At 43.0% G+C, this 17,529-nt stretch overlaps 1 protein-coding gene across 1 annotated transcript in view; it reads left to right on the top strand.

Moving 5' to 3' along the window:
* Positions 1–4,048: 4,048 nt before the first annotated feature.
* LOC139367431 (butyrophilin subfamily 1 member A1-like) overlaps positions 4,049–17,529 on the top strand; it is a 22,227-nt gene continuing 8,746 nt past the window's right edge. Inside the window, exons 1-3 of the mRNA XM_071105636.1 lie at positions 4,049–4,126; positions 16,938–17,035; positions 17,237–17,335. Coding sequence (XP_070961737.1) covers positions 16,973–17,035; positions 17,237–17,335 — 162 coding nt within the window. The 5' untranslated portion in view covers positions 4,049–4,126; positions 16,938–16,972. The remainder of the gene's footprint in view (positions 4,127–16,937; positions 17,036–17,236; positions 17,336–17,529) is intronic.

Genomic DNA, 17,529 nt, shown 5'->3' with positions numbered 1-17,529 from the left:
CAGGCAATCTGTCACCTAATCTTCAACACGCCTTAAAATATGTTTACTATGTTACGTCTACCACTGAGTCCAGGTTGGATACAAATGCTACCACTGACCTGAGCACCATCCCTAGCTAACGGGGTATAGCATCAAACACAACCAATACACCTGGAAGACAGACTAAAAATGAGGAAGGGAAGTCATACACAGTTCTGAGATTGGGCTCATTTAAATGTTACCGGGAGAAGCCAGCTCTCATCCAAAACTGCAGTTCTGAAGTGAAAAGGCAGACATTTTTTAAATCTCTAGAGGTATAGGTTTTTGCTGATGTGAGGAGTGACATTTTGTTTTGAGAACTAATGTTTTTTTCTCTCACATGCCTACATTTTGTTCTATGCCAAAAGTCTAAACAGACCGTAGGTACTCATGCTTTCCGACTGCGTTAATCACAGAGGAAAGAAAGGACCTCCATATCCAGTTTGAAGTCCCTTTCTGAAAGGACCATGAGCAGGGACATGAAAGGCTCTTGAGAAAGGAAGGATATTTGACTCCGTTATCATGATTGTTGTTGGACACTCGATGAGCTGAATGTGGTGAAAATGATTTCCTCACACTAACACCAATTGCAAACCAACCATTTCGTGAAAAAAAGAGTCAGGGAGAAAAGCCTCATCCACAAATTCCCAGGAAGCGAATAAACTGGATTGTAATGGCTGGAAAATAGAAAAGGTAAAACAAGTAAATTATATACTATAATATATACTATATCCAAGATTTTATGTAGTCAAATTACCTAACATAAAATACATCAAAATTGTAATGTAACAATGTATTAGAGCCAATATGAGTGACAGAGAACAGGCCTCCAGTACTATGTGTGTGTAACAGGTGTTTGATGAGGGCTAGCCTGAGGAGATATCGTCTTGGTCCCTGAAGATGTCAACAGCTTCCTGCAGGCTTAGGGCTGTTCAACGGCCAGCCACACAACACAGGTGTGTTTTCTGCATTTTACCAACATGATATTGGTCACAAACACGCATGGACGCACACACACCTCTTTCTCTCCCTCACACACACATGCACGCACGTACACACACACACCAGGGAGGGACACAAGACAACAACAGAGGGGTTAGTAGTGTTATTTTCTACAATCTCTAAATGTGGTTTAACTGCCGCAGGTGTGCTGAAGGAGTTGCATGAAACATTGCCAGTAGTCCCTGTGTACCAGACCAGTAGTCCCTGTGTATCAGACCAGTAGTCCCTGTGTACCAGACCTGTAGTCCCTGTGTATCAGACCAGTATTCCCTGTGTATCAGACCAGTAGTCCCTGTGTATCAGACCAGTAGTCGCTGTGTATCGGACCAGTAGTCCCTGTGTATCAGACCAGTAGTCCCTGTGTATCGGACCAGTAGTCCCTGTGTATCGGACCAGTAGTCCCTGTGTATCAGACCAGTAGTCCCTGTGTACCAGACCAGTAGTCCCTGTGTACCGGACCAGTAGTCCCTGTGTACCAGACCAGTAGTCCCTGTGTATCAGACCAGTAGTCCCTGTGTACTAGACCAAGGACTGACTCAGAGGGAGACACACAAACTAGTTAGAATGTCTGCAGGCTAGGGCCTCCTGAGTGGCGCAGCGGTCTAAGGCACTGCATCGCAGTGCTTACGGCGTCACTACAGCCCCGGGTGCGATCCCAGGCTTTGTCACAGCCGGCCGTGACCGGGAGAACCATGAGGCGCGTACAATTGGCCCAGCGTCGTCCGGGTTGGGGGAGGGTTTGGCCGACCAGGATTTCCTTGTCCCATCGCGTTCTAGTGACTCCTTGTGGCGGGCTGGGCGTCTGCAAGCTGACGTTGGATGGTGTTTCCTCCGACACATTGGTGCGTCTGGCTTCCGAGTTAAGCAAGCAGTGTGTCAAAAAGCAGTGTGGCTTGGCAGGGTCGTGTTTCGTAGGGTTCTCGACCTCTCCCGAGTCCGTAGGGGATTTGCAACGATGGGACATGAGTCCTCTGAAAAACGTCCCTGCCAAGCCACACTGCTCGATTGACCCCGAAAGCCAGCCGCAACAATATGTCGGACGATACACCGTCCAACTGATGACCTGAAGTCAGCTTGCAGGCGCTTTCTAAGAATCAGTTAGTTCACAGCAGGAGGAGAGGTGATTGTTGACGTCTGTTACGGTCCCCTTCTCTGTCTGAAGGTTCAGGATGCATAGTGGATGAGCACATATGCACACACAATACAATATAAGGGTGCGCACACATTACACATGCCACATTGGGTAGATATGTGCACAATGTTTGAATCATATTAGGCAGATATATGGATACAATAAAATACTTATTATGTGCCCAATACATGGACAAAATATGGCATCTCATGGTACTTGACGAAGGAACCTTTCCCACACGTTTGGGTCCCCAAACGAACATAACATAACCAAACCTTCACCCACTTGGCAACCTGAAAACATCCCCTCCCTTTGTTTATTTGTATTTTTGCACTAGATTGCGTCAGGTGATTGAGTGATAAATTAGAATCGAATAGAGGTGAAAAGAGACACACAGTTAGGAGGCTTAGAGGTTGCAAAAGTCAAAGCTGAAAGTGATGCTTCAAAATCTGTTATACAGTGGATCCTTCTGAGATAATGTTTCACTGACAATAGCCGTCATTTCAAAGACACTGTGGCTGTATTTATTTTCTTAGTCAACCTTGTGTTCTGTTTCTTTATGTTCCTGAACGTAGCCCTTTCATTAGTAGTCTTTCATTTTTGTTCATTGATTTCACCTGTGTTAGTTACTCACCTGGTCTCATCAGCTCCTTATTTAGTTCAGTTCATTCTGTTTGTGCCTTTGTGAGGTATTGTTCATTTTGACTTTACTAAGCCTTTTCCTAGCTCGTTTGTGAGAACCAGTTATAGACGTCGGTCCTAATTTTGTTTCCTGCCTTCTGCGAAATTAACACCTTCCGCGCTCTGCGAGTGAATCTTCACCTTTTTCTCCCTGAGTATTCATTAGAGTGGCAGAATAATGTATTTGTCCTATGGTCCACCTTAAGAAAAAAAGATTGCAGTCAGAGCACAAATACTGCTCCAAAATAAACGTTTTTACCGCAGTAATGTTTCAGTGTAACTGCAGTTACAGTGGAGTGTGTGTGTGTGTATATATATATTAGAGTATCATTTATGCAATTACTGCGTCCAAAATACCAAAGTCGACTGCAGTTACTGCACTTTTACTGCAGTTTCAAAACCGCACTCTTTTTTTTGTGTGTGTTTAGGTTGTTGAATCCTTAATGACATGTTGGCATTAAGCAGCACATCCGCGTAACCTGAACCGTCCAAGACAAGTAGTGTATCTCAAATGATTATGGCTAATAAAGCCTGAGTAAATCTATCTTGTAGATACTATCAGCTCTCGCTCAGCCTATTCCCGACTGTACGTCCCCAATCGATCATAACATAATCTTCACCCACTGTTCATTCACCGGGTATCCAAAAGGGTCCCGAGAGGCAGATCTTTCGGATGAATAATTATTTCCCAGCTAGGAACACAGAGAGCCGTCCGTCATTTAACAGTGCATCATAGCCCCCACACACTTCCGCATGTCTAAAACTACCGATACACGCTTTCCTTAGAGCGGTAAAACTAGATAACCATGTCCAAGTAGGCTACACATTTTAGGGAGGTTAGACTTGAGATGTTAGTGCTGCAATTCATACATTTCCACTCCAAAACATAGTAGCTAGCCTACTCTGTTTCAGAATAGCCTGGTTCACGTTGCACACAACTGCTACATCGTTTGTGTAATTTAATCGTGGTCTCAAATTATATAACGCGCTATAAATGAGATGCAATACTCTGGCGACCTCTTTTGGATAAAAAGTGCATGATTTTTAACGCGTGAGATGTCCAACTATTTCCTCAGGCTATTCGTCAACTTGTCGGAAACGTCCGAACTTTGATTCGGACAACGGGGTGCTCAGTGACTCAATCCAGTTGCAGCAGATGGAACCTGGTCGTATGTATGTATAAGGGATAGTGAGGTGTAGAGTAAACTAGCTAGTCACACCTAAGGAGAACAAAAACGTGGTTTTCTGATCAAAATAGTGGACTAGCTATTATCTTCCCCGTGGATTCCTTAGGTAAGTCTTTCTGCTGCATTCAATGTGGCTATTGATCTTAAAGGTTTTCCTATTTCCTATGCATTCTGTATACTGCGCACTCAAAGTGAAATTGTGTTTACTTGTGTTTATTCAGTGCGCTCAGGAGGAGCGGTTGTCTTCTGCTGACTGTCCGATATGTTTGAGTAGCAACAGTGGAGATGCACCAATTTATGTAATTAATTTATTCATGTTTGGGCTCAATAAACCACCCGAAAGCGAAATCGTGTTAACTTGTGTCTCCGGGTGCTCAGGGGGAGGGGTTGATTTCTGTTCTGCCGTTTTACATTAGTGGAGATGCACCATTTTATGTGAAGAATGTATTCGTGTTTTAGCGCAATAAACCACCCGAAAACAGTTGTCTTGAAATGTGAAAATGTGTCATTGTATAGGCTACATAATTACAGCCTATTGCGAATCAATGTGATGTTATGCATGGGAAATAACTGTCTAAATCATTAGAGAAATTGAGTAGTGGCTACTCAAACTCGGACAGTCAGTAGAACTCAAATCATAAGTGGTACTAACTCAGATTTCAATAAGATTTATAATTTAATGTTGAGTACTGTTAACAAATATTAGGCTATTGAGTAAATATAACATTTATTTGTGTTCTGCTCATCTAAAGTTGAGTTTTTGCAAGTTATGATTCATATTTTAAAGTCGATCTAACGTGGATTAAATAAGTGGTTCTTACTTGATTCTAATTAAGTAGTAGTCAGACATATTTCTTCTTGATTTATTTGTGTTGTACTGATAGAATTATGACGTTTCTTGCAGAGCCACGTACCACTTAAATATTAATAACTTGTTTTTTTGCAAGTTATTAATATTTAATAGAGACACGTGGCTCTGTTTTTTAGAGGATTGTGGGTAATTCAAAATTTTTAGACTTTATGATACTTTTACGATACTTTTACATAATATTGTATGTTTGAATAAAGAGAAGTATATTTCTAAAATAGTATTAAGCAGTTTGTTGTGCTATGAGGTGTAATGGATCAGGATGAATGGATATAAAAACCAGCGGATAAATTGACTTACAACAACGAGACAAGCCATTCCCACCATCAATGGTATGCGTTCTGCTCTTAACGACAGAGGCTAATGCAGCAGCCTGCAATGATTAAAGCACTAGCTCCAGTTACTGCTAGAGGAATGAATATTGTGGCCAACAATGCCTGCCAAGGTGGGTTACAGTGACAAATTGTCAAATACATAAAACAATGTTGAAATGTAATACTTGCATACAGTCACAAGGCAGAAGCAGACACGGGAGATGGTTTGAGTCTTTGATGTTTATTAATCAATCCAAAAGGGGTAGGTAAGAGTGGTCGTGGACAGGCAAAATGTCAAAAATCCTTTCAAGGGATTATTGTAAGGTGATGTCATAGTGCCCCAACAGCCAACTACACTGTCAGCTGTTTTTTTGTAATTTTATCAGTAACTTACTGTATTAATCAATTGTATTAACCGACTACCTACAGTAGATTACTGTACAATGCACAGTAAAACACTGTTCATTTTTTTCCCACCTTTATTTAACCAGGTTGGCCAGTTGAGAACAAGTTCTCATTTACAACTGTGACCTAGCCAAGAGAAAGCAAAGCAGTGCGACAAAATCAACAGAGTTACACATAAACAAACGTACAATCAATAACAGAAAAGAAAAATAGAAAAATGTATGTACAGTCTGTGCAAATGTAGGGAGGTGGGCAATAAATAGGCCTAAGAGGCGAAAATAACTACAATTTAGCAATAATACTGGAGTGATAGATGTGCAGATGATGATGTGCAAGTAGAGATACTGGGGAACAAAAGAGCAAGAGGGTAAGTAATAATATGGGGATGAGGTAGTCGATTGTGCTATTTATTTACAGATTGGCTGTGTACAGGTACAGTGATCGGTAAGCTGCTCAGACAGCTGATGCTTAAAGTTAGGGAGGGAGATATAAGACTCCAGCTTCAGAGATTCGTTTCCAGTCATTGGCAGCAGAGAACTGGAAGGAAAGGCGGCCGAAGTAAGTGTTGGCTTTGGGGATGACCAGTGCAATATTTTACAGCACACTTTAAGACCTTTCTGTAATTTCAACTGTAAAATACTGTAAATGTGTTTAACAGTATTAATTATGGTGCATTGTGGGAAAATGTGGTGAATGGGGAAAGAGTCTCTGTCTCATTAACATATTTTAAGGCATTCCTTGTTAAATTAAATTTGTTGCGCCTGTGACTACGAATGCATACACTTATGTTGAAGTCATTGAAACAAGTTTTTCAACCACTCCACAAATTTCTTAACAAACTATAGATTTAGCAAGTCGGTTAGGACATCTACTTTGTTCATGACACAAGTAATTTTTCAAAACAATTGTTGACAGACAGAATATTTCACTTATAATTTACTGTATCACAATTCCAGTGGGTCAGAAGTTTACATACACTAAGTTGACTGTGCCTTTAAACAGCTTGGAAAATTCCAGAAAATGATGTCATGGCTTTAGAAGCTTCTGATAAGCTATTTGACATAATTTGAGTCAATTGGAGGTGTACCTGTGGATGTATTTCAAGGCCTACCTTCAAACTCAGTGCCTCTATGATTGACATCATGGGAAAATCAAAAGAAATCAGCCAAGACCTCAGAAAGGAAATTGTAGACCTCCACAAGTCTGGTTCATCCCTGGGAGCAATTCCCAAACTCCTGAAGGTACCACGTTAATCTGTACAAACAATAGTATGCAAATATAAACACCATGGGACCACGCAGCCATCATACCGCTCAGGAAGGAGATGCGTTCTGTCTCCTTGAGATGAACGTACTTTGGTGCAAAAAGTGCAAATCAATCCCCGAACAACAGCAAAGGACCTTGTGAAGATGCTGGAGGAAACAGGTACAAAAGTATCTATATCCACAGTAAAACGAGTCCTATATCGACATAACCTGAAAGGCCACTCAGCACGGAAGAAGCCACTGCTCCAAAACCGCCCTAAAAAAGCCGTCCTAAAAAAGCCAGACTACGGTTTGCAACTGCACAATGGGTACAAAGATTGGACTTTTTGAAGAAATGTCCTCTGGTCTGATGAAACAAAAATAGAACTGTTTGGCCGTAATGACCATCTTTATGTTTGGAGGAAAAAGGGGGAGGCTTGCAAGCCGAAGAACACCATCCCAACCGTGGGTGGCAGCATCATGTTGTGGGGGTGCTTTGCTGCAGGAGGGACTGGTGCACAAAATAGATGGCATCATGAGGTGGGAAAAGTATGTGGATATATTGAAGCAACATCTCAAGACATCAGTCAGGAAGTTAAAGCTTGGTCGCAAATGGGTCTTCCAAATGGACAATGACCCCAAGCATACTTCTAAAGTTGTGGCAAAATGGCTTAAGGGCAAAAAAGTAAAGTTATTGGAGCGGCCATCACAAAGCCCTGACCTCAATCCCATAGAAAATTTGTGGGCAGAACTGAACAAGCATGTGCGAGCAAGGAGGCCTACAAACCTGACTCAGTTACACCAGCTCTGTCAGGAGGAATGGGCCAAAATTCCCGCAAACAATTGTGGGAAGCTTGTGGAAGGCTACCTGAAGCGATTGACCCAAGTTAAACAATTTAATGGAAATGCTACCAAATACTAATTGAGTGCATGTAAACTTCTGACCCATTGGAAATGTGATGAAAGAAATGAAAGCTGAAATAAATAATTCTCTCTACTATTATTCTGACATTTCACATTCTTAAAATAAAGTGGTGATCCTAACAGGGAATTTTTACTAGGATTAAATGTCAGGAATTGTGAAAAACTGAGTTTAAATGTATTTGGCTAAGGTGTATGTAAACTTCCGACTTCAACTGTAGGTATGCCTCTTGTCCAGATGGGACAGGGTAGTGTTCAGTGTGGTGGCGATTGCATCGTCTGTGGATCTGTTGGGGCGGTAAGCAAATTGGAGTGGGTCTAGGGTGGCAGGTAAGGTGGAGGTGATATGATCTTTGACTAGTCTCTCGAAGCACTTCATGATGACAGAGGTGAGTGCTACGGGCAATAGTCATTTAGTTCAATTACCTTGGCTTTCTTAGGTACAGGGACAATGGTGGCCATCTTGAAGCATGTGGGGAGAACAGACTGGGATACGGAGAGATGGAATATATATGTAAACACACCAGTCAGCTGGTCTGTGCATGCTCCGCGTCGGCTAGGGATACCATCTGGGACGGCAGCCCTGCGAGGGTTAACAGCTTAAATGTCTTACTCACGTCGGTCACGGAGAATCAAATCAAATTTATTTATATAGACCTTCTTACATCAGCTGATATATCAAAGTGCTGTACAGAAAGCCAGCCTAAAACTCAAAACAGCAAACAATGCAGGTGTAGAAGCACAGTGGCTATAAAAAACTCCCTAGAAAGGCCAAAACCTAGGAAGAAACCTAGAGAGGAACCAGGCTATGAGTGTTGGCCAGTCTTCTTCTGGCTGTGCCGGGTGGAGATTATAACAGAACATGGCCAAGATGTTCAAATGTTCATAAATGACCGTAATCACAGGGAACAAGTCAGGGTTCCATAGCCGCAGGCAGAACAGTTGAAACTGGAGCAGCAGCACAGCCAGGTGGACTGGGGACAACAAGGAGTCATCATCCCAGGTAGCCCTGAGGCATGGTCCTAGGGCTCAGGTCATCTGAGAGAGAGAGAGAGAGAATTAGAGAGTGCAAACTTAAATTCACACAGGACACCGGATAAGACTGGAAGACCACGTCAATGACTCAACCTACTCAAGTGACGCACCCCTCCTAGGGACAACATGGAAGAGCACCAGTAAGCCAGTGACTCAGCCCCTGTAATAGGGTTAGAGGCATAGTGGAGAGAGGGGAAACGGCCAGGCAGAGACAGCAAGGACAGTTCGTTGCTCCAGGTGCCTTTCCGTTCACCTTCACACCTTCACACTCCTACACTCAATCATATGACCTACTGAAGAGATGAGTCTTCAATAAAGACTTAAAGGTTGCAACCGAGTCGGTGTCTCTCACTTGGGTAGGCAGACCATTCCATAAAAATGGAGCTCTATAGGAGAAAGCCCTTCCTCAAGCTGTTTGCGTCGAAATTCTAGGGACAATTAGGAGGCCTGCGTCTTTTGACCGTAGCGTACTTGTAGGTATGTACAGCAGGACCAAATCGGAAAGATAGGTAGGAGCAAGCCCATGTAATGCTTTGTAGGTTAGCAGTAAAACCTTGAAATCAGCCCTTGCCTTAACACGAAGCCAGTGTAGGGAGGCTAGCACTGGAGTAATATGATCACATTTTTTGGTTCTAGTCAGGATTCTAGCAGCCGTATTTAGCACTAACCAAAGTTTATTTAGTGCTTTATCTGGGTAGCCGGAAAGTAGAACATTGCAGTAGTCTTACCTAGAAGTAACAAAAGCATGGATGAATTTTTCTGCATCATTTTTGGACAGAAAATGTCTGGTTTTTGCAATGTTACGTAAATGGAAAAAAGCTGTCCTTGAAACAGTCTTGATATGTTCGTCAAAAGAGAGATGAAGGGTCCAGAGTAACGCCGAGGTCCTTCACAGTTTTATTTGAGACGACTGTACCACCATCAAGATTAATTGTCAAATTCAACAGAAGATTTCTTTGTTTCTTGGGTACTAGAACAAGCATCTCTGTTTTGTCCGAGTTTAAAAGTAAAACGTTTGCAGCCATCCACTTCCTTATGTCTGAAACACAGGCTTCCAGCGAGGGCAATTTTGGGGCTTCACCATGTTTCATTGAAATGTACAGTTGTGTGTCATCTGCATAGCAGTGAAAGTTAACATTATGTTTTCGAATGACATCCCCAAGAGGTAAAATATATAGTGAAAACAATAGTGGTCTTAAAACAGAACCTTGAGGAACACAGAAATGTACAGTTGATTTGTAAGAGGACAAACCATTCACAGAGACAAACTGATATCTTTCCGACAGATAAGATCTAAACCAGGCCAGAACTTGTAGACCGATTTGGGTTTCCAATCTCTCCAAAAGATTGTGGTGATCGATGGAGCACGAGGACAGATGCAGGACAGATGCAGAGCCTCGGTCTGATGCCATTAAAAGGTAATTTACCACCTTCAGTGCAGTCTCAGTGCTATGATGGGGTCTAAAACCCGACTGAAGTATTTCGTATACATTGTTTGTCTTCAGGAAGGCAGTGAGTTGCTGCACAACAGCATTTCTAAAATATTTGAGAGGAATGGGAGATTCGATATAGGCCGATATAGTTTTTTATATTTTCTGGGTCAAGGTTTGGCTTTTTCAAGAGAGGCTTTATTAATACCACTTTTAGTGAGTTTGCTACACATCCGGTGGATAGAGAGAGACGTTTATTATGTTCAACATAGGAGGGCCAGGCACAGGAAGCAGCTCTTTCAGTAGTTTAGTTGGAATAGGGTCCAGTATGCAGCTTGAAGGTTTAGAGGCCATGATTATTTTCATCATTGTGTCGATATAGTACTAAAACACTTGAGTGTCTCACTTTATCCTAGGTCCTGGCAGAGTTGTGCAGACTCAGGACAGCTGAGCTTTGAAGGAATACACAGATTTAAAGAGGAGTCCGTAATTTGCTTTCTAATGATCATGATCTTTTCCTCAAAGAAGTTCATGAATTTATTACTGCGGAAGTGAAATCCATCCTCTTTTGGGGAATGATGCTTTTTAGTTAGCTCTGCGACAGTATCAAAAAATAAATTTGGCATTGTTCTTATTTTCCTCAATTAAGTTGGAAAAATAGGATGATCGAGCAGCAGTGAGGGCTCTTCGATACTGCACGGTACTGTCTTTCCAAGCTAGTCGGAAGACTTCCAGTTTGGTGTGGCGCCATTTCCGTTCCAGTTTTCTGGAAGCTTGCTTCAGAGCTCGGGTATTTTTTGTATACCAGGGAGCTAGTTTCTTATGACAAATGTTTTTCGGGGTGCAACTGCATCTAGGGTATTGTGCAAGGTTAAATTGAGTTCCTCAGTTAGGTGGTTAACTGATTTTTGTCCTCTGACGCCCTTGGGTAGGCAGAGGGAGTCTGGAAGGGCATCAAGGAATCTTTGGGTTGTCTGAGAATTTATAGCACGACTTTTGATGCTCCTTGGTTGCGGTCTGAGCAGATGATTTGTTGCGATTGCAAATGTAATAAAATGGTGGTCCGATAGTCCAGGATTATGAGGAAAAACATTAAGATCCACAACATTTATTCCATGGGACAAAACTAGGTCCAGAGTATGACTGTGGCAGTGAGTAGGTCTGGAGACATGTTGGACAAAACCCACTGAGTCGATGATGGCTCCGAAAGACTTTTGGAGTGGGTCTGTGGACTTTTCCATGTGAATATTAAAGTCACCAAAAATTTGAATATTATCTGCTATGACTTCAAGGTTCGATAGGAATTCAGGGAACTCAATGAGGAACACTTTATATGGCCCAGGAGGCCTGTAAACAGCAGCTATAAAAAGGGATTGAGTAGGCTGCATAGATTTCATGACTAGAAGCTCAAAAACCGAAAACGTTTTTTTTTTTGTAAATTGAAATTTGCTATCGTAAATGTCAGCAACACCTCCACCTTTGCGGTATGCGCGGGGGATATGGTCACTAGTGTAACCAGGAGGTGAGGCCTCATTTCACAGTAAATTCATCAGCCTTAAGCCTTGTTTCAGTCAGGCCATTCACATCAAGATTATGATCAGTGATTAGTTCATTGACTATAACTGCCTTGGAAGTGAGGGATCTAACATTAAGTATCCCTATTTTGAGATGTGAGGTATCACAATCTCTTTCAATAATGGCAGGAATGGAGGAGGTATTTATTCTAGTGAGATTGTTAAGGCGAACACCGCCATGTTTAGTTTTGCCCAACCTAGGTCGAGGCACAGACACAGTCTCAATGGGGATAGCTGAGCTGACTACACTGACTGTGCTAGTGGCAGACTCCACTAAGCTGGCTAACAGCCTGCTCCCTGGCCTGCACCCTATTTCATTGTGGAGCTAGGGGAGTTAGAGCCCTGTCTATGTTGGTAGATAAGATGAGAGCACCTCTCCAGCTAGGATGGTGTCCGTCACTCCTCAACAGGCCAGGCTTGGTCCTGTTTGTGGGTGAGTCCCAGAAAGAGGGCCAATTATCTACAAATTATATCTTTTGGGAGGGGCAGAAAACAGTTTTCAACCAGCGATTGAGTTGTGAGACTCTGCTGTAGAGCTCATCACCCCCCCTAACTGGGAGGGGGCCAGAGCCAATTACTCGATGCCGACACATCGTTCTAGCTGATTTACACGCTGAAGCTATGTTGCGCTTGGTGACCTCTGACTGTTTCATCCTAACATCGTTGGTGCCGACGTGGATAACAATATCCCTATACTCTCTACACTCGCCAGTTTTAGCTTTAGCCAGCACCATCTTAAGATTAGCCTTAATGTCGGTAGCCCTGCCCCCTGGTAAACAGTGTATGATCGCTGGATGATTTGTTTTAAGTCTAATATTGCAGGTAATGGAGTCGCCAATGACTAGGGTTTTCAATTTGTCAGAGCTAATGGCGGGATGCTTCGGCGTCTCAGACCACGTAATGGGAGGAGTAGAGACCAGAGAAGACTCGGCCTCTGACTCCGACTCGCTGCTTAATGGGGAAAACCGGTTGAACGTTTCTGTCGGCTGGATGAGCGACACCGGTTGAGCGTTCCTACAGCATTTCCCTCCAGAAACCATGAGAAAGTTGTCCGGCTGCGGGGACTGTGCGAGAGGGTTTATACTACTAGCTGTACTTACTGGTGGCACAGACGCTGCTTCATCCTTTCCTACACTGAAATGACCCTTGCCTAACGATTGCGTCTGAAGCTGGGCTTGTAGCACAGCTATCCTCGCCGTAAGGCGATCGTTCTCCTGTATATTATGAGTACAGCGACTGCAATTAGAAGGCATCATGTTAATGTTACTACATAGCTTCGGCTGTTAGAGGTCCTGACGAACCACGTCCAGATAAAGCGTCCGGAGTGAAAAAGTTGAATGAAAAAAAAAAGTTGAATGAGGGAAAAACAAAAAATATAAACGGTAATTAAAAAGTAAAAAACGTAAAGTTGTCAGGTAGCAAAGTAAGGTTAGCAACAAAACGCACAGCAGCACGTAAACAAGTCTACAAGTTGTCACCGGAAATGAAAAGATTGACAAATTGACAAAAAGCATTGAAGTTTCCATTGAAGGAGAGCCCACAGTCCATGATAGCGGGCCGTGTCGGTGGCACTGTATTATCCTCAAAGCGAGCGAAGAATGTGTTCAGCCTGTCCGGAAAGCAAGACGTATGTGACGTGGCTGGTTTTCCTTTTATAATCAGTGAATGTCTGTAGACCCTGCCACATTCGTCTTGTGTCTGAGCCGTTGAACTGGGACTCCACTTTGTCCCTATACTGACGTTTAGCCTGCTTGATTGCTTTGCGGAGGGAATAACTACACCATTTGTATTCTTCCATATTCCCAGTCTTTTTGCCCTGGTTAAATGTGGTGGTTCGCGCTTTCAGTTTTGCGCGAATGCTCCCATCTATCCACGGTTTCTGACTGGTTTAATAGTCACAGTGTTTACTGTGACTATTAACCGTATCGGTATATGTGTCGATATTATTTTCTGAAGCTACTCTGAACATATCCCAGTCTGCGTGATCAAAACAATCTTGAAGCGTGGATTCCGATTTATCAGACCAGCGTTGAATAGTCCTTACCACGGATGCTTCCTGTTTGAGTTTCTGCCTATAGGAGGGGAGGAGCAAGATGGAATCATGGTCCGATTTGCTGAATGGAGGGCGGGGGAGGGCCTTATATGTATTCTGGAAATATAACAATGGTCAAGAGTTTTAGCAGTGCGAGTACAACAATCAATATGTTGATAGAATTTCGTGAGCCTTTTCCTCAAATTTGCTTCGTTAAAATCCCCAGCTACAATAAATGCAGCCTCAGGATATGTGGTTTCCAGTTTGCATAAAGTCCAGTGAAGTTCTTTGAGGGATGTCATGGTATCGACTTGAGGAGGGATATAGACCGCTGTGGCTATTATTGACGAAAATTATCTCGGGAGATAGTACGGTCGGCATTTGATTGTGAGATATTGTAGCTCGGGTGAACAGAAGGACTTGAGTTCCTGAATGTTATCACAGTTACTCCATAAGTCATTAATCATACAACATCTACCTCCACCCTTCTGCTTCCCAGAGAGATGTTTGTTCCTGTCGGCATACTGAGAACCCAACTGGCTTTACAGAGTCAGACAGTATATCTCGAGAGAGCCATGTTTCCGTGAAGCAGAGAATGTTACAATCCCTGGTGTCTCACTGAAAAGCAACTCTCGCCTTGAGCTCATCAACTTTATTATCCAGAGATTGGACATGAGCGAGTAAAATACTCGGGAACAGTGGGTGGTGTGCACACTTCCTAAGTTGGACCAGAAGATTGCCCCGAGTACCTCCTTCACCGGTGTTGTTTTGCGTCAGCCTCTGAAATAAGTTCAATTGATCTGGGGAGAGCAAACAAAGGATCTGCTCCAGGGAAGTCGTAATCCTGGTCGTAATGCTGGATGTTCTGGTGAGTTACCGCCGCTCTAATATCCAATAGTTCTTCCCGGCTGTATGTAATGACACAAAACAATTCCTGAGCTAATAACGTAAAAAATAGTACCTAAACAAACAAAATACTGCAGAGTTTCCTAAGAGGTAGTCGCGATGCTGCCATCTCCGAACACGCCATCATGCAAACTGTGTCTGGTTTTAGCTAGTCACTGGCTAGCTTGGTCTTCAGCCAGCATGGACCAAAATGGGGGGGAAGGGTTGTTCAAAACTCAGACGAAGTTGTCAAGTCAACACATCCGTCAGTGCTGTGGTGAACTGCATCACAACAGCCATACCAAACAGGAGACGTATACTTAAAAAAAACATCATTGATGTCATTTAAATGTTGTTTGAGTTGCTTTGTGTATCACCAAATTAGCTTGAGATGATTTTACTGCAACCCTGCACACTGCATCCATGTTGCTTGATAGAGGCGTTTCAAAGAGCTGTCAGTCAAGTCAAGCTCATGAATATAAGGTCCCCACCCACTCAGTCTGTCTTTTCAAACTTCCTGGTTGTTAGCCATGAGAGAAAATGTACTTTTCAGAATGACTGTTGAGGACCTTTAAACTGTTTAATGGTTGAATATTTACCCCTGTCCATCTGTTTCGCCCTGTAATCACATCCAGTTTAGAAGCCCTTATTTAGGCCTCTAGAAGTGCATGTGATATAAAACACCTATAAATTAACCTGCTTGCTCTAATCCTTTGTAATTACAATAATACTGTACAAATAATGTTCTAACAGTTTAATTGTCACTTTAACTGTGTTTCATTGCTCTGGCATCAAAGTACCGTGAATATCTCAGTATTGTATTGGCACTATCCAGAGATGGTCAGAGATTTATCATAAAATATCTTGTTGTAATTACAATTATTTTGAAGACCAATGTATCCCTAACTACAGTAACATTTTCAGTAACATTTTACTTGCTATGACACGTTTTTTTTATCAACCTCGGTTGAATGGACTGACTGTAAGTTGCTGAGGACAAGAGCGCCCGCTAAATGACCAAAATGGAAATGTAAAAATGAAAACTTGCAAAGAACACTGGGTAATATGCCGCTGCGTGGGTCATTCCAGTAATATGTTGTAAATGAGATTACACTAAAAATGTTGGTACCATAAAATGGATTACTGTAAAATGGATTACAGTAGCTGTACTGTAAAATTACAGTAACTTACTGGTCAATTACTGCCAGTAAGTTTTACAGGAAATGTTTTAGTGTAGCCGTGAAAATCCATTGTTAGTCAACATTTCCAAACACCCAGCAGCATGGGTATTCTACCGTGTTCTCCTTGGAAAGTTAATGATTATATGTGGCCCTTTCCGGCTGTTGCCTTCATCAGAAAAGGTTCAGCAAATCCCTCTTCGACATCAAACTAGCTGCAGGGTGCAGGACAAGAGGGTGCTGCTGATTCAACACGGTCGTTCAGTGGGCTGTGAAAACACTCTCAGCTGCAGCTTCACATCTCCTTGGGATATCTGCCTGACACCAAGGCCATAATTAAGATGCATCGACCCACACACATCCTGAAAACATATTACTCTGCAGTTTTCGTCTCATACCCCTGCTCTCTCTCTCGCTCTCTCTCTCTCTCTCTCTGTATCTTTCTCTCTCTGTCTCTCGCTCTCTGTGTATCTTTCTCTCTGTGTCAAGCCAGGCCAGTTTTAGGTGAGGCTATTCTAATGAGCCCACAGAGGACCTCTACTGCAATGTAGTGATTTAGAAGTTGTGCAGTGTACACACACATACACACACACACACATATTTCCGTATTCTGCCTCCTCATCGATTTGAGCTGCCATTGGGCTATAACTCAGGCCCAACACTGATGGAATGAGTGCCAGCAAATTAATAAAGCTGTGTATCACTGTGCCAGAGTATTGAAGCTGTGTATCACTGTGCCAGAGTATTGAAGCTGTGTATCTCTGTGCCAGAGTACTGAAGCTGTGTATCTCTGTGCCAGAGTACTGAAGCTGTGTATCTCTGTGCCAGAGTACTGAAGCTGTGTATCTCTGTGCCAGAGTATTGAAGCTGTGTATCACTGTGCCAGAGTATTGAAGCTGTGTATCACTGTGCCAGAGTATTGATGCTGTGTATCTCTGTGCCAGAGTATTGAAGCTGTGTATCACTGTGCCAGAGTATTGATGCTGTGTATCTCTGTGCCAGAGTACTGAAGCTGTGTATCTCTATGCCAGAGGGCATTTCTCTCCCCCCCCCCCCAGCTGCCAAGATGATGAAGGAGTGCCTCCAGTTCTTCATCGAGCCGGCCCAAAAATTTAAGATCCGCCTCAAGGTAGGACCCTTGGACACCTGTCAACTATCAGACACCCCTTAATAGTACTGATGTTTGTCCTTGTCAAGATGACTCAAGAGAAAGAAAGGATTGGTTGATTTCCCGTCTGTGCTTTATCTGTGTGACAGTGCTGCATGATTGATGAATGTGATTTTCCCTTCATCCTTCCCTCTCTTTGTCTCTCTGCTCCCTCTGCTCTAGGAGTCTCGTAAGAAAGGGACGGATGAGAAGAAAGAACCTTTAGTGGAGAGTCAGCTGTTCATAATGGAACTGGCCAGGGAACTCAACAGACTGTGCCAGGTACACACACACACACACACACTCGGACACACACACTCGGACACACACACTCGGACACACACACTCGGACACACACACACACACGGACACACACACACACGGACACACACACACGGACACACACACACACACACACACACGGACACACACACACGGACACACACACACGGACACACGGACACAAGGACACACAC

This window comes from Oncorhynchus clarkii, chromosome 16, assembly GCF_045791955.1.
Source record: "Oncorhynchus clarkii lewisi isolate Uvic-CL-2024 chromosome 16, UVic_Ocla_1.0, whole genome shotgun sequence".
Taxonomy (NCBI): Eukaryota; Metazoa; Chordata; class Actinopteri; order Salmoniformes; family Salmonidae; genus Oncorhynchus; species Oncorhynchus clarkii.
Note: the sequence above shows the minus strand (reverse complement) of the source record. Positions and strands in the feature narration are given on the sequence as shown.